The sequence below is a fragment of the Haliotis rubra genome, unplaced genomic scaffold (genome assembly GCF_003918875.1).
Source record: "Haliotis rubra isolate DU_JTF1 unplaced genomic scaffold, ASM391887v1 Scf1416, whole genome shotgun sequence".
NCBI classification, from domain to species: Eukaryota; Metazoa; Mollusca; class Gastropoda; order Lepetellida; family Haliotidae; genus Haliotis; species Haliotis rubra.
Window position 1 is genome coordinate 168,974 of NW_025765355.1, and position 21,199 is coordinate 190,172.

General features: G+C 44.8%; 1 protein-coding gene across 1 annotated transcript in view; it reads left to right on the plus strand.

Annotated features, from left to right (window-relative positions):
- The window catches only part of LOC124269065 (transient receptor potential cation channel subfamily M member-like 2), a gene marked incomplete at its 3' end in the record, with an annotated part of 44,722 nt that extends 24,654 nt beyond the window's left edge, over positions 1–20,068 (plus strand). The window contains exons 6-14 of the mRNA XM_046704079.1: positions 10,181–10,356; positions 10,770–10,875; positions 15,569–15,614; positions 16,142–16,257; positions 17,693–17,770; positions 18,259–18,336; positions 18,797–18,904; positions 19,394–19,411; positions 19,991–20,068. Of these exons, the coding sequence (XP_046560035.1) occupies positions 10,181–10,356; positions 10,770–10,875; positions 15,569–15,614; positions 16,142–16,257; positions 17,693–17,770; positions 18,259–18,336; positions 18,797–18,904; positions 19,394–19,411; positions 19,991–20,068 (804 nt within the window). The remainder of the gene's footprint in view (positions 1–10,180; positions 10,357–10,769; positions 10,876–15,568; positions 15,615–16,141; positions 16,258–17,692; positions 17,771–18,258; positions 18,337–18,796; positions 18,905–19,393; positions 19,412–19,990) is intronic.
- Between the last annotated feature and the right edge of the window lie 1,131 nt (positions 20,069–21,199).

The window sequence follows — 21,199 nt, forward strand, 5'->3', positions numbered from 1 at the left end:
TCAGCTATCAGAGGCTTGATATCTGTAATGTCTATGTTCCTATCAACATGCATGCGCCAACCTCTCAAATAGTTGCCTACAGCGCGCTCAGTGGGCACGAACTGTAGGTCAATAGCTCTATTCTGCCATAATAGTTCTACAAGCTGTGGCTTCTTCATACGGGAATAACCCCCTAACCCCAAATCGCGTGCCTCGGCTTTTAATTGTTTTACAGTGGGAGGTTTTGCTACGGGGGCATGTGATAACAATGCAACTAACCCGGCTCTCCCCAGGTTTGAATAACCCGTGAGCCCAAGCTGTTTTGCTTGAGCTTTTGATTGTTTTACCGTGGGAGGGGCTTCTAAACCTAGTAATCTCAACAATGCTGGTTTGGTCATTCGAGAATACCCGATCACACCTCTCTGTCTTGCAATATGCTTAAGCTCACGTATAGTAGTCATAGTTGCGTACACACCTAAGAGAATCAATGTCTAATTGGACCACAGTAAAGGGAGGTAACTCCTCCAACCTTGATAAAAAATATAGTGAGGTCACTAGATGGGCCGTTTCAATCCAGTACTTACACTTTTGGATATAGTATTCCTTGAAGTTGTGCAGGTATTCCTGTATACTTGTAAAACAATTTATCTGGTGTTGAGTCGTGATGTCCCCCTCACATGTGAAGGGGCGAGTATACTTAACACCCTCTTTAATCCATGCCACTTCCAATATTACCTGAAATCTGAAGCGTCCCCATAAGTTCAGTTCATCTTTGAGTATGTTTTTAACCAGAGATTCGATCTTAAGTTCCACAGACATAGCTATCGTAGGGTGTGCACAATGTCTAATTGGGGTCTATCCTGAGAAGTCGCCCACGCTCTTTTATGTAGGCCTTTTATTCTCGTAGATGAGGTGATGTCTGACTACGTTCGCCCCGTGAGCTTTACATAGGCAGTAGTGCCCTTTAACCCCTATACCACACACAGAACACGAGTAGTTAGGGCTTCCCATGTGGAAACAACAGTAACCCTCAGTCCTACATTTCTTACCACAGGGTTCTTTCTTCCCCATAAGTATGTATTCGCATCGGTATGGAGCAGGTCTCATGTTTAGCATACTTATGAGTACTTAGTCTAATTGTTTTGCAACCAACGCAGTCGCCGCTATACCCAGCTCTATGAAGGCCAGTTCACGGTCCATTTGTCCCTTGGATGGTGTGTAGTACTGAGCGAGTGTGGGTTTATTGAGTGGTTCCAATCGTTTACCAGTTAATAGGTAGTATTCTCTCGCTGCGTCGTCGACATCGTGGTTTTTTAGCGTACTCGGATTGTGCGGCGTGTAATTTCTCAATAGCGAGATCGCGCTTTTTCTTTCTTCCTGTATTTCAGCCGTGTGACTCTCGTGAGTTTCGGAGAAGAGGAAATTACTCCCCGAAAATACCAGGGCATTTACTAACGCACCACCGACCATCATGGCAATCGTAGCCATCCTATATTTATTTCATAATATTTTCAGGTAGTATCCCTTGTTTTACTAGGATGTCTTTTGTGGCCATCGCCATACCAAGGTTCATTATGAGCATACCCATATCCTGTAGGTTGAAATCTAGCTTGATAGTAGGTTGTTTAAGCACCATTTTGGTCAACCGAAAGGCATCTCTACGGTTAGACTGGCGACCACGGTGGCGTGGTATGCGCCGCTGACTAACGCTTTTCCCTAAGACATTATGTATATGATATAAAAATATATATTTTATTGCATGATATGTGGGTTGACCTCTAATTGTGGGGGTTTCTCCCCGGGATCCCTTGGTCGTGTATATAACCATGAGATAGCCACGGCAGCGGTTGCGCATACAACCAACAAGAGTCGAGACGGGTGGGTCACCGTGATAATTTTATGTTGGTTACACCACCGTTTTTTACCGGCAGCTACTCTCTTAGGATTCTTCTGCCTGGTTACTGTGGGAGGGGTCTCCTCTAGTTGGGGTTCCCCCAACTTTGGGGTCTCCCCCAGTTCCACCGTCTCCTCTGAAGGGGTCTCCTGTGCAGCATCCATCCTTTATACTAGTATTATTATTTTTCCTCTCAAATTGACAATGCTTTGCCTTGATAATCGCCGCCGTCACCGGGGCTAACAACATACCGTATTTGTGGTACAGCTCGCAGCTAATAGAGCTCAAGGCGTGTTCGATAAAAGGGTCTTCTCGAGGTCTTCCCACAGGTAAAGTCGGCATCCTGGGGATGGGAAGGAAGTACGACGCAATACCACCACTGTATATCTGGGTCATAGCCGATCCTATTGTTTTGTCATCTCTGCACCTAGTCTAGCCTCAGATCTAGCTGCATACAGCTTATCGATTTCTTCGGCTGACATTTTGTGAATTTTATCTGGAGTGTACTCCCCAAAGTAATGTTTGGCTTTGCCACCAACAGCCAACGCCACCAGTTTCTCTCGCTTATCATCGTCCACCTGTGGTGATTGGGGTACCAACAATTGTTCGAGCAGTTCCTCACACTCCATCTTATAATGTGATAAGTAAGTTTTAGTTTTAACTATATAATATACGATATAGGCGAAAGACAGAGAAATGAAGGTTAAGTTGCACACGACGAACACTTCAAATACCATAGCTATAAGTGCTAAGTTTTACTTAACATTGCTTAGCATTTGCTTAGCTTTGCTTAGCATTTGCTTAGCTTTACTTAGCATTGCTTAGCTAAAACACCCTATAAGCCACTGGTTGGTCGGTCTTGAGCACGAGCTTAGCGTGTTTAGTTTCAGTGAGCTGTTTCTTCACCTGTTCCCGTTCTAATTTACTCATCACATCGTTCTCTCTCAAACACTCCTCGAACGAATCCCTGTCCTTGCAGTGAAATAAGACCACCCATCGCTGCCTGCTCCCCTGAGGTCTTTCAACACCGAGTTGAACTTCTGCGTTAGCACCCAGACGCCAGATTTATGCGCGTGCCGGCCGGAGAAGGCCAGGTATGATAGCATATCTCTCTTTTTTGTTATCTCGCGATTAGCGCTGCAGTCGTCCAGTATGAACAGCATCGACTCCCCTTTAAATTTCTTGTGAAGAGCTTTCAACCAGTCCTGCAGACATGTTCCCGGGTCGACTCTGTGTACGTCTGGGTCCGTCATCACCCAAGGTCTTTCCGTGTACGTTTTATTCATGCTCAGAGTAGGGCACATGATAACGATGTGGTCGAACACGCCCCTGTAGTACCCCTCCAACATATCCAACACGAAAACGGTCTTCCCACAGCCAGTCTGCCCGCACACTATGGCGCAGTGTGGGCCGCGTGGTAAATCAATAGATGGCTTGCACGAATCTCCCATTGTCTATATTAAGTTGCGCTGGCCCATAATAACGCATACAGATATAATTTCAACTTGACAGCGGGTTGAGCCTCTTGGCTTGTTATCCCTCGCTGCCGTTGTCTGGCGCGGGCGACCGCTACCGCAGTTTATCGCCATCCGTGGATCGCATGTCCAACCACAACGCTGCGACTTGGTGGTCAGGTATTCACCGATTTGCACGGGGATAGGTCCAGGTCCTTGGTTATGTATGGGTGTTGTTTGATGGCCGGTAGCTTTTTATCTCATCCCACTGCTGGTATGCCCTCATACCATGACTGAACAGCTGGTTGGGCACGCCCGATGGTCACTTCCACCTTTTCAATCTCGGGTTGAAAACTTTCGCTGTCCCTCCGAACGCTCGTAATCCTCCACGGGATCTACCAGGATACCTTTCATCGATCGGCGGGCCGCATCGCTCAGGTTGATATTCCACACAGTGTCGCTTCTTATCCCCGCACGATAGATCTATGCCTCAGTATGCGCGATTGTACAGGATGGCCACATTCCCCGAAAGTACTGGCTTCGAACCTGCCTGGCCAGCTCCGGCTAGTGACCATGTCAAACTCCAGAGAGATGTTGTCTATGGTGTAACTGGCCTCATCGCCGCTCGGGCGCACGCATCTACTTTGCTGTAGTCGTTAAACGTGAGCTCAGATTCGCCTATCACCCAGCTGCCTGGTAAACGGGCGCGTGTTCCGTGAGCAACTCGAAGTCGAAGCGCACGCGAGACCGGTTCCCCGTGACGCTTGAGCGATGGCCTTTTCACCGTCCGTGATCTTGTCTAACTGGTCTTGGCGTGAAGCCATACCCTATGCGCGCTAACCGGTCGATTTGCTGATGCCCTGATACACATCATTGACGCGTTTCTCCTCGCTTCCAGAGGTCCCCGTGAGCAGTGAAAGACGCCGCTGTCGCCGATGCTCAGCACCTCGCTACCGGTGATCTTGATGGTGGTTTTCTTGATGATGGCTCGACCTACGCTCCGCGACTAGCTCGCTGTTTGTCGCTGGTGGAGGTCAACGTGAGGTTGAACGCCAGTCTAACAGTGCCTGGTACAATGAGGTCATTCACGCCTAAGGTTTGGAAATCTAACCAGCAGCGTTTGATTCTGGTCTATCTTGCTGGGATTGTTGGTGATGGTCACCAACTGGCGCACGGCTTTGATGCCTAGAGGCTCTCTTGATCTTCTCAAAGGATCTAGTTTTCTACCATACATTGTTATATAAATGAAATATATAAGTTTTAATACTAAATAATGGCTGAGTACATCCCTATGGAGGATATGTGGGATGATAGTGCCCAGGCATTCAAGGATGATGACACCACAATCACGCAAGGCAACGAACTCGTGAAGCAGGCCGTCAACGGGTTTTACGATGGTTTAAAAGGGGATAAAAATTACGTAGAGCCGTGGGGGCGAGACTATTCCAAGTTTTTTGTCGATGGCAAGGGCACGCTGCGATTGAGGGCTCACCCGAGATCGATCTCATGAATAAGCGCACGAGAGAACCGCTTGCCTTATCAACACTCGGCAGTCGCCATGGGGGTGACTTTATCCGCGATGAACTAGGTTTCATAGATTACGGTGGCGACGACCTAAACCCTTCCCCTTCAAGATCTGCAAGACATCAGGGGTTTACATCGGATCAAGACATGACTGATAACATTGAAAAGCTGTTGGCCACCTACCACCACGACAAACCCTTACCCGGATTCGAATTTACCGCCGGGGAACTGGCGGGGCTGGACATGGCCATGCAAACCATTCGCAGACATCTCGTGAACAACACGGCCAAACTGGACGCGATAGACGCACTACATCGCCCATGAAAAGGTCAAACTCGGTGAAACGGAGGACGAAGTCCCTGAAAGCCACCATCGAGGGAACTAATACTTAAATTGGAAGAGGAAAGGAAGACCCGCTGGAAACGGCATCCTCCTTCGAGACCAGCTTCGATCCCAGGTCAGCCGCGGCGCTGGAAACCGTTGATCGAAGTCCTCCACCAAGACACCACGCTTAGCTGACAGGATTCGGATCCTATTCCGGGAGCAAGGGATCACCATCGTCAGCATTCTGACTGCATTGGGCTTCATCATATCAACCCTGGTGGTGTCATTGACGCCTGCCGGCGGCAGTGGTACACCAACACCAACACCACCAAGTGGTGGGGGTGTCAAAGACTGGGTAAAAAAACACCTGAAATCCCTAGGGGAAGCCCTGGCTAAACTGGCTGGTAAGGCCGCCGAAGCCCTACCCGGCATCCTGGGTAGCATCGTCTCGTGGCTGCTGAGTGCTCTGGCTAAAACTGCCACGTGGCTCGGCCAAAACCTGTGGGCAACCATCGTTGCCGTGGCGGGTTTGGTGTATGTAGCGGCTAAGGAATTTTTAACCAAATAAGTCCCAAAGCTACCCCGCCAACCACCATAGCTGTTTTACGATCGATATGCTGCTGATTGGAGGCCTGAATGTGTGGGGTCACCCCCACAGGGGGTGTTGGTTGAACCCTAGGCTCCACTATACCCGTTTCACCGGTCGTGGGTGGTGGGACGTGGTGGATGTTGACATCGAGGTTGACGCCCAACTTTTGACTCAACGTGGCTATGACTATTTCGTTGTTGTAGCCCACCACTTTTTTTACTCTCAGTTGCATATTTCTCGGAGCCATGTACAACCCCACATCAAACACGTAGTCGACTTTCGACCTGGCATATTCCAACACGTCTTGGTAGCGTTTGATGGCACTCGGGAGATCAACTGGAGCATTGATAGCTTTCTTAACGTTTTCAACGAACTGTTCCTGCGCGCCATAAGCAGTCCCCTTACCAAGGATGTTGGAACGCATTTGCATCTGAGCCCCCAACAGCGTCCACACGTACGTTCGAATAGAGTCGTTCGGTGCCGGCACGAGTGAACCCTTTCGACATGTCCAGCATGAACTTTTGCCAGTCATCCGCTGCCCCCTGCTCGAACCTCCAGACTCGGTAATCCTTGCTGTTGTCGAAAGCCATGTAACGGTCATCCCACTCGTTCGTTGAGAGGTGATGATACGACTTGTATCCCCATTCTTTCAACTTCTCGCTGGCATCCACGAGGTGCATATTGTGAATGATGGGGATACCCAACCCGTGGTTCGGCCCGTACTGGTTGTTTACTGCGTCCCATGCGTCGTCCTGTGGGAGCGGGGCGCTGATCTCTTTAAGGATACGCCTGACCTGGTAGTACACGTGAAACATGAACACAGACTGACTCAGTGGTCCACGCAGAGTGTCGGTCAATGTCACACCACACCCCGTTGTAGCACACCACACAGCGAAGTTTAGTTGATTCTGCCAGAACTGCATCAGGTTGTTGAACCAAGCATGGACTGCCTTGACGTTAGTCACCGAAAGCTTATACTTGTCGAACACATCTAAAAGCCGGGAGTTGAAATACATCCCATCAGCGACTACGATCTTCATGGGTGAGAAATTTACGTCCAGTTTAGGGTAAAACACTCCAGGGGAGTAAGACACTCCAGGGGAATACATTTTAAAACTATTATATAATGAGTTTATATACTCTAACATGTACATAACACTTCTAGGAATAACGAGCGGCGAGGCCGCTCAGCTGGCTGACGACGCGACATCGATAACACATCGGGTCAACTCGAAGTCGCGACTGTGCGATATCACCTACCTACCTCGATGGACTAACATCAACGCTAGCAACAATAAACTGTTCGTAGGTGGCCGCAACCAGATAACTGACGGCTACTACAGCGTGTGCTCGCAAGTAGCGATTTAGGTCTTCAAACCCTTGGGAGCCGAACTCAAGATGAACGACTCAAACGGCACAGTGGAGTTAATCAACAACGGAAGAAACTCCTTGAGACTCTGCCGACCATTGGCGAGGACACTCGGTATGTCGCCTGACGAGATAAAACCAACAACTACCGTCACAGGCACGAAGTTACCCGACCTAGTACCGTATCGAGAGCTGTGCATTCATCTCAGCCAGGTTAGCACAACGGACAACATTCAAGGGGGTCACCCTTCCACTATACTCAGAGCCGTACCGGTGAAAACGGAGAAATACAACGACGGCAGAACCGAGTCGTTTTCACCGCGGCAGTATAAGAGGTTAACCCAGGGCAACATCCCTGAGCTGATAATATCGGTGTGAGATATAAATCATAATCTCGTGAATATAGGATACCTTAGCATAACGCTGCACATAAAATGACCCACGCACAAGGCCCCGGAATGAAGTTGAAAAAATGCATCAATGTGGGGATCTCCGACCTGGGGACACGCCGGATTCGACGACACTCGAGTAGATGGTAAATTGTACTTTGCAACTGAAAACAGCATTTACAAACGCGTTGAAGTCCCCTCCAATGGTACTAGCAACTTAAGTGATATAGTAGATACCACAAGAGCGGCAGTCAACACTAAGTACACCCTAGTCACCACCGGGGATGATAAATGGATAATATACCCATCGTTCGGGGGCAAACTGTTCGACTTAACCGATGTTGAGAGCACTACCGTTGCCCGAAACAAGCCATATACACGCTCGTCTTCACCGAAGATGACAAGTGGGTGTTGTTACCCGATAAAGCCGACTGGTTTCTCAATATTAGGCTCGGCTCCCCCTACGTGTTCACGGATAACAAAGACAACCACCTAAACAAAGTCGTGAACAACGGAACCCTGCTCGTGGCTTACGTCCCGACTCAGAGACGTAGCGTAGTCATCAGCCCACTCGCCAGTATGCGGGCATGCAAAACGTGGTATTGCAGTTGGTGTCTGAATTCGAAGGTGTGGTCAAGATACTGGAGAGTCTACCAGCGAACTCAACACTGATCATCCAAGTCTACCTAGGGGAACCATCGCGGGATGATGTCGAGATCTTGAAGGGGGTCAAACTCCGGTTGGGGAAACAACACCAGTATCACGTTTGCAACGTTTACGTGCGGGTGGGTGTCGACTCCAAAACCAGTCTGCAGGGTGTCACCGTGATCGTGGAAGACACTATATCACTAACCAAGATCTTCCTACCCGACAACATACACTTCATGGGGGTGAAGTGCACCCCTGAACTATTATCAGAAAACCAGTTGGAAATTATATCGTAATAGTATTATAGCAATGTCTTGGCTTCACCCCAACACTACACTTAACGACTTAGGGGACACGGAGGGATTCGATCAGCCTGGTGAGGAAGACACCTTATACATCCTACACTTCAAAGACAGCGTTTATAGGCAGGTGTCGTTATCAGATTTTAAAGAGCCTGAATGGTTAGTCAACTTAACCTTCACCTCACCTTATGTCTCATTTAAGGAACGTAATTATATCTCTGAAATTAGAAATAGAGGTACCATACCCTCGTGTTTCGTTCCGGGCCGTAATACACGGATTGGACTAAACTCGACTTTACCCGGTGGACGGGACTGATACTACCCTTATGGTAACCAGCATGGGACTAGGGGCGGCCGGTGTTGGGTTGTTAGCCACCATCGTGGCTGCACCTATAGTGCTAGGTATTGAAATAACAGCTGGGGTGACAGGGGTGTTAGGGTTGGTGCTTAAATTTGTATCACGCAGACTGCATCGTAAAGCGTTGAAACACGACGAGATCAGGGTTCTGGCTGAAGCAAAGTTGAACACGGTAAGTGAGCGTATTTCCACTGCACTCACTGACAGTAAGATCTCAGAGGAGGAGTTTCGTTCAATCCTCTCTGAACTCACAAAATATGACAAAATGAAACAAGAGATTCGATCCAAGTCACGTAAGTCTGCTATCAGCGAGGACGAGAAAAAAAAGTACATAGAACAGGGGATACAAAAAGCCCGGCAAGCCTTTATTACGAACACCAAAGAGATCATAGGCGATTCACATTAAACTGTTTCATCGAGGTCAACGTGACATAGTGTCATAGCGGCAGCTATACAACATAGATAAAATGAACATGAAATCAGACGAACCTACCTTGTATTACTTGAGGTATGGGCCAGGCAGAGGACTATTGATCGTAGTGTTACCTCCTGTCAACACGGCATAGTGTCACGTGATGCGTGGGTGCGCGTGATCTACCCGTTAAATTGACCTACTTCAGCTAAGTCCGCTGTCACGTGATGTGTGGGTGCGCGTGATCTACCCGTTAAATTGACCTACTTCAGCTAAGTCCGAGGTAGCTCAGTCGGTTGAGTGGTGCGGCCCATTATGTATAGTCTGCGCAAGCTATACATGTGGGTTCATATCCCGCCGTCACAACTTTGTGTGATGTGAGGTTCTCTCACGGTGAGAGACACAATTCCCTTGGGAGGAAGCGCAATACATTTCTATTTCTCCCTTTGGGAATTGTGGCTGCCGGGAACATTTTACTACTTTTTTATATCGGCGCTTGAAATTTTTATAGGTTGGGAAAGCAGTAGGGGTAACGGTAGCAAGAGCTAAGGGTCCGACCAAAGCCTTATTTGGGAAATAAGGCTTTGTAGAGGCTTTTGTTGGAACTGGTCCCGGACAATCATTATATCTACTACTTGGTATTATATATTAGCTCTCCAGTCCTGTTTTTCTAAGCATTCTGATTGCATATTTAAGATGCACTGTTTTCAATGTAAATGTTCTCCTTAACAAAGTAATAGTGACTGCTCTGTTAGTATGAATATTTGAATTGATCTAGCAGAGAGAGATGAACCATTCAAGCAAAAGGTATGTGCAGTAACACATTGTATTTTACCAGCATACTTGTATACATGCTTGCACCCTGAAGGTACAGTCAAGGCTGAATATTTACTGCATATCGTAGAGCCGCTTTTTGTAACTATTCGGCTTTGTCCACAGTTTCACCTTTCAAATGGTCCACGATCAGACCGAATGGCTGGCAACGCGGAAAAGGGCCGAAGTAATACTGGAGCATTACAGCAAACCACCACTACCCCCTCCTTTCAACGTCTTCTTTCACGTTGGCTCTTTTCTCTATGCATGTTGCAGGACAGCACGAGGGGCACCAAAAGAGGGTATGTATAGAAATGTAGGGTGGAGGAAAGGGGTTTTAACAGTGCGTTCAGGATCATTAACCTATGTGTGGGGAGAGAATATATATCAAATGTTGATCGATAATTTCATCAGAATAAGTTCAATTGCACGAATGAACGCACCCTGCAATAGTCTGTCTCTCTCAAAGTTCAGCTTAATAGTTTCTCTAAATAAATGTACAAGACGTGTATATCCGTTCGGTATCAGCTTAATGCAGTTGTTGCACTGGACAATTGTTCAGTAACTGTTAATGTATTCTACAAATACCTCTCGGATGATCATAATAGCAATATAGGCTGAGAACATATAGTGAGTAAACTGTATTAGCATGTATCTTTCTAACAGATAGTCATTTACTTTACCGTATGTACGTACCCAAGAACGTTTCTTTCAGACAAATATTGGAATGAAGAATTGAATTCCTGGGAGAGGTCCATGGCAGAGTACTACCTGGCCACTGAAGATTTCGAGTCAGGAAGCGAACGGATATCTCCACTCGGGTTTGTCTTACTTGATGGCTCTTGATTAAAGAAACTGGACTAATAATCAGTACGATCTCAACTCAAATCTTAGAAAATATTTTGGGTACACAATCCATAAAGCAACCACGTCTTGGGTTAAATAATAATATATTCTTTTTTCTTTCTTTATCCTTTTACTTCCTTATTTTCTTATAATAATTGGTGTGGTGTGGTATTAGATTGACTGAAAATGAACAAACTTTCAATAAATAAACATTAAGAGCTTTGTACACAATATTCGGTCAAAATTATCAAACTGCATTAAACAGATATTTATATTCTTTATACTATTTAAATTGATAAATGTGAATAATTAAAAAACCGACCAGTTTAACCAGTAAACAAGAAAGCACATGTTTGGAAATTTTGCCCTTCTTAACAGCAAAACAAAATTATTACCAAATTTTCCATAAGAACATGAATTGTAATTTAAACAATAGGATAATTCTTCAGGCCAAAGGAGACAAAGTAATAAAAACTCACCATTATTGCTGACCAAGCACATGGCTGCTGAGGTTCGAGTCAGCTCATCACTGCATGACTTCTTCATGCACTGAATTACAATCTCAACCAACAGTTATCTCCCTTTGCCAGATACTTTATAAATGTTGACACAATGATGAAATAAGAGTAATTTAGAACAATGTATGAGACAAATACAAAAAGAGTAAAAACATACTTTGGGCCATTACAAAATGTATTTTTTCTACTCTTTTTACATTGGGTTTGGTGAAAATGTTTTACTTTGTTTGAAATGACGCATTCCTATTATCAGATGAACAAGAAGGTGGGAATTTTGCGGCTTTTACGGCAGTCATTCCTGTCAATATGTAGTAGTTACTATGGTGTAATTATAATTGCCATCGCGTGGTAGCGTGAAAAAGACAACGACATCGCAGAAATACACAAGAATGATCTACAACTAAAATACAAAATCGACGCCACCCATGTCGAGGGCTTATGTCGTGTTTAGAAATTGTTATTTTGGAAAATCGGGGAATAACCTTTGTAATGCAGTTGTACTGCTATTGATCTCTAATCACTCATTTCATGTTCAACATTACTGCTTATTTAAGTAAACTAGTCGAGGGGTTAGTGCCAGAGCACTTATGTAAAAAATTCTGTCAAATTTAGTTGATGTTAGATGTTGTGAAAACGGTGTTGTTTTAAGGGATTAAGACACTGGTTTTCTACAAAATATAAAATGTGTCCACTCAGGAAACGAAATATGACATTTGTACCAGCGGGTTGACATGCGAACCAGCGGGTTTAGTGAGTGAGTTTAGTTCACTCAATTCATTAGTAGTGAGTTATTCAATTTCTTACATAAACTTGCAATCTATAAGAATGTTGGAAATGACAGTTTTCATCATCATTTCCACAACTTCAGTAATGGCAAATGCACAATAAGTTTCTTCCTACTTCTCGTGGTGAAACAGATATATATATATGTAAATGGTTTATGTGAATGTTTATTGTGAACAAGAACAAAAGGGAAGAATGGATGTTGTAGATGCATTCAGAAATACTGCATATCAATCTCAACAGTGAACGACATAATTTCCCAAATACCCCAAAACCACAAACATGGACCTGTACACAACGAAGTCAAGGTGAATCTTTTCGACTGAACCAAAAATACTGACGGCACAAACAAGAACATCGGGTGTTGGCATGGTCGTCTGAAGAAGGTTGTGGGAACACAACATGCCAACCTTTTCGAGATGGCCAAGTTCTTGGCAGATGAACAAGGACTGAACGAGGCAAAGATGCTTCAGTACAATGCCGGCCAAAGACTGGCCCCAAAAAGAAGTACAGAGATTTGGAGGAACGACTCGATACCTTGAAGTTCAGGCTTGCAAATAACGACCTGACATTGATGGAGTACCTGGACAATGCCTACTATTGTGTGAAGTTGTTGAGTTAGCAGTGATTCTTGGTTCTGGTATATCTGTGTTGCCTGTATATTTTGCTTTCACCATATATGATTTGTACTATTTAACTTAATTCATAAGGAAAGGTTATGATTTTTAAGGTGCTTATGTTATCGCTATGCACGTTTTATGTATAATATATTATGGTATATGAATGTGTATTACTTATTATGTAGACAATAGGAATTACCGTCTCAAAGAATGTTTAAATAAAAATGACATTTTACAGCGTGAATCTTGTCCGCTTATTTTCGGTGAACATTTTAGCATGAATCCTAAAACATTGACTGCCCATTGTCAGGAACTAGTCGGCCTTAGAGATACACGCTGCAAACCTACCATTTTGTTTTACACCCATCCAAAGGTCGCGACTACGGGACCTAACCCCTTTAGACTTACAGCTGATAAGGACCTCTCTCAGGGGGTCAGATTGTCTTAATTACTGTTATTCTGGTGTTGCCATATATAAGCGTTTCTGTCCCAGCTTTTCAGGGTTTGTTTCACACTAGCCAGGATTAGTTTATTTTGACCATTGGGAGAAAAGCTATTTTCCAAAGTGTGTGTTTGTATTAGGAAGGTTTACAGTACACAGGAAAACCCACTGAAACATTACAGGTAAGTCATATCTGTAAATAGTAAATAAGTACTTGTTAAATAACTTTATATATAACACACACGAGTGTGGTAATATACTTTGTATTTCACCTACGAGATATGCTGTGAGTATAAAAGTTATTTGCCAGCTCTATTTAAAATTGAAACTAAATTGATTTAATTATTGGCGTTATTATTATCAAATCTGGTTTTAGGTGTATGCAAGATGACTGAATTATGGTCCGACGCAGATGAAGATGAATTATCTCAATCTGACTTTGCCACATCTACAAGTTGCCACTGATATGTGAGACCATTCTAATTCTATTACACATAAACCAAACCCATGTGGGGTGTTCCTGGATACCCGGCACAATCTGATACACCATCGGATATACCAATACAGTAGGACGCAAATGATGAAGAGGATGAGTCAATGGATATACTAGCACCGGGTCATACCACTGACGATAATCAAACCCAGTTTGTATCAATACAGCGTGATGTGCCTCTTGATTTACAAAGGAAAATAGATACTACGTCCAGAGATTTACCACAACAGGTTGACACGCCAGTACAGAGTGATGCGCCTATATACATACCAGTACAGAGCGGTATGATTAAGCCTACAGACACACACACCACCAGTACAGAGCGGTGCGCCTACAGACACACCAGTACAGAGCGGTGCACCTACAGACACACCAGTACAGAGTGATGCGCCTACAGACACACCAGTACAGAGCGGTGCACCTACAGACACGCCAGAACAAAGTGATGCGCCTACAGACATACCAGTACAGAGTGATGCGCTAATAGACATACCAGTACAGAGTGATGTGCCTACAGACATACTTGTACAGAGTGATAACCCTATAGATATAATAGTACAGAGCGGTGCACCTGTAGGCACATTATTACTGAGTAATGCGCCCATAGACATGCCGGCAGTGAGTGATACACCTGTAGACATACCCGAACAGATTGATGCACCAATAGACATACCAGTACAGACTGATGCGCCTATAGACATACCCGAACAGACTAATGCGCCTATAGACATACCCGAACAGACTGATGCGCCTATAGACATACCGGCACTGAGTGATGCATCTACAGACATACCCGAACAGAGTGATGCGTCTATAGACATACCGGCACTGAGTGATGCATCTACAGACATACCCGAACAGACTGATGCATCTATAGACATACCCAAACAGACTGATGCGCCTATAGACATACCGGCACTGAGTGATACACCTATGATGCACACTCATGAACAGACCGATGCGCCTATCGACATACCAGAACAGACTGATGCACCGAGACACACCAGTACAGACTGATGCGCCTAAAGACATACCATCAGACTGATGCGCCTAAAGACATACCATCAGACTGATGCGCCTATAGACATACTGGCACTGAGTGATGCACCTACAGGAATACCCGAACAGACTGATGCGCCTATAGACATACCCGAACAGACTGATGCGCCTAAAGACATACCTGAACAGACTGATCCACCTACAGACATACATGAACAGACTGATGCGCCTATAGACATACCAGTACAGAGTGATGCGCCTACAGACATACCGGCACTGAGTGATGCACCTATAGACATACCCGAACAGACTGATGCGCCTATAGACATACTGGCACTGAGTGATGCGCCTATAGACATACCGGCACAGAGTGATGCGCCTATAGACATACCGGCACTGAATGATACACCTACAGACATACCCAACCAGACTGATGCACCTATAGACATAGCCGAACAGACTGATGCACCTATGCACATACATGGACAGACTGATCATGCAATGTAGAGACATGGGCCAGAACAGATTGATGCACCTATAGACATACATGAACAGACCGATGTAGCCTATAGACATACCAGTAAAGAGTGATGGCCTATAGACATACCAGCAGAGTGATGCACCTATGATGCACACGCATGAACAGACCGATGCACCTATCGACATACCAGAACAGACTGATGCAAGTACCGAGACACCAGTACAGACTGATACGCCTTAAAGACATACCAGAACAGAGTGATACGCTCTGTAGACATACCAGAACAGAGTGATACGCTGTAGACATACTAATCCAGACTGATGTGGTTACAGAATCATTAGGAAAGTGTTATGGGCGCGGAGGAACATCATCTCTGAGGTATGGTGACAGTGACTTTGACAGTTCAGATAATGAACTATTGTCAACACTAAGGAGTAGAAAAGGACTGCTCCCTGACAACCACCCAGTATCATCATCAGGTGAAAAATATGATCTAGATACAACCACACTCGACCCATCAGGCCCAGAGTTTTACTTCAGTTCAGAATCTTCAAATGAACCTGTGATCAAAAAGCGAAACTTGTTAAAAGTGAAGACAAGGAAACCACATGACAAAGCAAGCCTAGATACATCCAAGACCCCAACTTTGTCAGCTGCATCAAACAAAAGTCGACAGACCCAAAACTATTCAGCTCAAATGCGCCAGATTCATGAAAGAAGATTGTCACAGCTTGCTCAGTCTTACGGATACACTATACAACAGTTGCCTCGCGGATGGTGACTGCTTCTTTACTGCGCCAGTGCTCCATCCTATCAGGAAGTATGACTGCCACCAATTGATAAAACAACTTTGCGATCATTTAGAAGAAAGGATGAATTATTACATTGACGTTTTTCCTATCAAGGAGGACAGTAATCTAGAAAAATGGCAGGATTATTTACTGGAAATAGAAAAGTTGCGTGAGGCTGGCTACTTCTCCAACAGAGTTGCAGACTTCCTCCCTCTGTCACTGGCAAACTGGTCAGGCCAATGTGTTCGAATATTTTGCAGCAAATCATCTGTCCCCTCGTGACACATTACGCCAACAACCCAAGGAATTGAGAATAAAACCAACGAATTATCTTGGCATATATCTCGATTACAGGACTTCCCGACCACTATGAGTCATTTATGACTCCAGCAATGCCATCTACATCATCAACACACATTTGCCACGGCAGTACTGCATTGACGGCTGCTTCTGCAACATCCCAAGGCAATTCATTCGCCAATTCCGACTGACTTCGAATACAATTCCGTTTCATTAAATTCTGAGAACGATGTTTTGCTATATCACAATGTACTTCCACAAACGATGGTGATATTCCAACACCAACTTTTCATATTCCCAAACCACGAACACCAAGAAAATCAGCAGCTTTTAACTGCGCCTCCAAAGAAGTAATTATTCAGGAAACGCCGAAAGCAACTCCTGAAACCTGGATTAAAAATAAAATGGGAGCACTTAAGACTCTCGGACCAGAATATATGGAAGGAAGACAAAATTATGTGAGCTAGATCTGTACAAGCAGTCGACTGTTCTAACTGTAGGTACAAATGTTCTGCAAACATCTCTGAAGGAACCCGCCAAAGTATTTTTAAAACCTTTTGGAACTTATCCTCATACACAAGACAGAAAGACTTCGTTTGCTCAAACACAACAGAGAAGAAGACTCGCACATACTTGGATGAAGAAGAAAATGTTGTACAGAAAAAAACGTCAAGTTCACCGAACGTACACTTTTCACCTTGATGGAGAACCACACAATGTTTGTAAAACATTTTTCAGAAAAATATTTGATGTTGGTGAATCCTATATCAACCAAATAATAAACCAAGGGATATTTGCTGGTGTCAGACTGTACTGATATGTCTATAGGTGTGTCAGTCTATACTGGTATGTCTATAGGTGTGTCAGTCTGTACTGGTATGTCTTTAGGCCCATCAGTCTGTACTGGTATGCCTATAGGTGTGTCAGTCTCTACTGGTATGCCTATAAGTGTGTCAGTCTGTACTGGTATGTCTATTGGTGTGTCAGTCTGTACTGGTATGCCTATACGTTTGTCAGTCTGTACTGGTATGCCTATAGGCGCATCAGTCTGTACTGGTATGCCTATAGGAGCATCAGTCTGTATTGGTATGTCTATAGGGTGTCAGTCTGTACTGGTATGTGTATAGGTGTCAGACTGTACTGATATGTCTATAGGTGTGTCAGTCTATACTGGTATGTCTATAGGCGCATCAGTCTGTTCCGGTAAATCTATAGGTGTGTCAGTCTGTACTGGTATGCCTATAGGTGTGTCAGTCTGTACTGGTATGTCTATAGGTTTGTCAGTCTGTACTGGTAAGTCTATAGGCGCATCAGTCTGTACTGGTATGTCTATTGGTGTGTCAGACTGTACTGGTATGTCTATAGGTGTGCCAGTCTGAACTGGTATGTCTATAGGCGCATGAGTCTGTACTGGTATGTCTACAGTCGTATCAGTTTGTTCGGGTATGTCTATAGGTGTATTAGTCTGTACTGTTATGTCTATAGGTGTGTCAGTCTGCTCTGGTATGTCTATAGGCGCATCAGTCTGTATTGGTATGTCTATAGGGTGTCAGTCTGTACTGGTATGCCTATAGGTGTGTCAGTCTGTACTGGTATGCCTATAGGCGCATCAGTCTGTACTGGTAAGTCTATTGGTGTGTCAGTCTGTACTGGTATGTCTATGGGCGCATCAGTCTGTACTGGTATGCCTATAGGTGTGTCAGTCTGTACTGGTATGTCTTTTGGTGTGTCAGTCTGTACTGGTATGCCTATAGGTGTGTCAGTCTGTACTGGTATGTCTATAGGCGCATCAGTCTGTATTGGTATGTCCATATGGTGTCAGTGTGTACTGGTATGTGTATAGGTGTCAGACTGTACTGATATGTCTATAGGTGTGTCAGTCTATACTGGTATGTCTATAGGTGTGTCAGTCTGTACTGGTATGTCTATAGGCCCATCAGTCTGTACTCGTATGCCTATAGGTGTGTCAGTCTCTACTGGTATGCCTATAAGTGTGTCAGTCTGTACTGGTATGTCTATTGGTGTGTCAGTCTGTACTGGTATGCCTATACGTTTCTCAGTCTGTACTGGTATGCCTATAGGCGCATCAGTCTGTACTGGTATGCCTATAGGCGCATCAGTCTGTACTGGTATGCCTATAGCTGTTTCAGTCTGTACTGGTATGTCTACTGGTGTGTAAGTCTGTACTGGTATGCCTATAGGTTTGTCAGTCTGAACTGGTATGCCTATAGGCGCATCAGTCTGTATTGGTATGTCTATTGGTGTGTCAGTCTGTACTGGTATGTGTATAGGTGTCAGACTGTACTGATATGTCTATAGGTGTGTCAGTCTATATTGGTATGTCTATAGGCGCATCAGTCTGTTCCGGTAAATCTATAGGTGTGTCAGTTTGTACTGGTATGCCTATAGGCGCATCAGTCTGTACTGGTATGTCTATTGGTGTGTCAGTCTGTACTGGTATGTCTATAGGTGTGTCAGTCTGTACTGGTACGTCTATAGGCCCATCAGTCTGTACTGGTATGCCTATAGGTGTGTCAGTCTCTACTGGTATGCCTATAAGTGTGTCAGTCTGTACTGGTATGCCTATAGGTTTGTCAGTCTGTACTGGTATGCCTATAGGAGCATCAGTCTGTACTGGTATGCCTATAGACGCATCCGTCTGTACTGGTATGCCTATAGGTGTTTCAGTCTGTACTGGTATGTCTACTGGTGTGTCAGTCTGTACTGGTATGCCTATAGGTTTGTCAGTCTGAACTGGTATGCCTATAGGCGCATCAGTCTGTATTGGTATGTCTATAGGGTGTCAGTCTGTACTGGTATGTGTATAGGTGTCAGACTGTACTGATATGTCTATAGGTGTGTCAGTCTATACTGGTATGTCTATAGGCGCATCAGTCTGTTCCGGTAAATCTATAGGTGTGTCAGTCTGTACTGGTATGCCTATAGGTGTGTCAGTCTGTACTGGTATGTCTATAGGTTTGTCAGTCTGTACTGGTAAGTCTATAGGCGCATCAGTCTGTACTGGTATGTCTATTGGTGTGTCAGACTGTACTGGTATGTCTATAGGTGTGCCAGTCTGAACTGGTATGTCTATAGGCCCATCAGTCTGTATTGGTATGTCTATAGGGTGTCAGTCTGTACTGGTATGTGTATAGGTGTCAGACTGTACTGATATGTCTATAGGTGTGTCAGTCTATACTGGTATGTCTATAGGTATGTCAGTCTGTACTGGTATGTCTATAGGTGTGTCAGTCTGTACTGGTACGTCTATAGGCCCATGAGTCTGTACTGGTATGCCTATAGGTGTGTCAGTCTCTACTGGTATGCCTATAAGTGTGTCAGTCTGTACTGGTATGCCTATAGGTTTGTCAGTCTGTACTGGTATGCCTATAGGCACATCAGTCTGTACTGGTATGCCTATAGACGCATCCGTCTGTACTGGTATGCCTATAGGTGTTTCAATCTGTACTGGTATGTCTACTGGTGTGTCAGTCTGTACTGGTATGCCTATAGGTTTGTCAGTCTGAACTGGTATGCCTATAGGCGCATCAGTCTGTACTGGTATGTCTATAGGTTTGTCAGTCTGTACTGGTAAGTCTATAGGCGCATCAGTCTGTACTGGTATGTCTATTGGTGTGTCAGACTGTACTGGTATGTCTATAGGTGTGCCAGTCTGAACTGGTATGTCTATAGGCGCATGAGTCTGTACTGGTATGTCTACAGTCGTATCAGTTTGTTCGGGTATGTCTATAGGTGTATTAGTCTGTACTGTTATGTCTATAGGTGTGTCAGTCTGTACTGGTATGTCTATAGGCGCATCAGTCTGTATTGGTATGCCTATAGTGTGTCAGTCTGTATTGGTATGTCTATAGGTGTATTAGTCTGTATTGGTATGTCTATAGGTGTGTCAGTCTATACTGGTATGTCTATAGGTGTGTCAGCCTGTACTGGTATGCCTATAGGTGTGTCAGTCTGTACTGGTATGTCTATAGGCGCATCAGTCTGTACTGGTATGCCTATAGGTGTGTTAGTCTGTACTGGTATGTCTATAGGTGTGTAAGTCTGTACTGGTATCTCTATAGGCCAATCAGTCTGTACTGGTATGTCTATAGGCGCATCAGTCTGTACTGGTATGTCTATTGGTGTGTCAGTCTGTACTGGTATGCCGATAGGTGTGTCAGTTTGTACTGGTATGCCTATAGGCGCATTAGTCTGTACTGGTAAGTCTATTGGTGTGTCAGTCTGTACTGGTATGTCTATAGGCGCATCAGTCTGTACTGGTATGCCTATAGGTGTGTCAGTCTGTACTGGTATGTCTATAGGTGTGTAAGTCTATTCTGGTACGTCTATAGGCCCATCAGTCTGTACTGGTATGTCTATAGGCGCATCAGTCTGTACTGGTATGTCTATTGGTGTGTCAGTCTGTACTAGTATGTCTGTAGGCGCATCAGTCTGTACTGGTATGCCTATAGGTGTGTCAGTCTGTACTGGTATGCCTATAGGCGCATCAGTCTGTACTGGTATGTCTATTGGTGTGTCAGTCTGTACTAGTATGTTTGTAGGCGCATCAGTCTGTACTGGTATGCCTATAGGTGTGTCGGTTTGTACTGGTATGCCTATAGGCGCATCAGTCTGTACTGGTAAGTCTATAGGTGTGTCAGTCTGTACTGGTATGTCTATGGGCGCATCAGTCTGTACTGGTATGCCTATAGGTGTGTCAGTCTGTACTGGTATGTCTTTTGGTGTGTCAGTCTGTACTGGTATGCCTATAGGTGTGTCAGTCTGTACTGGTATGTCTATAGGTTTGTCAGTCTGAACTGGTATGCCTATAGGCGCATCAGGCTGTATTGGTATGTCTATAGGGTGTCAGTC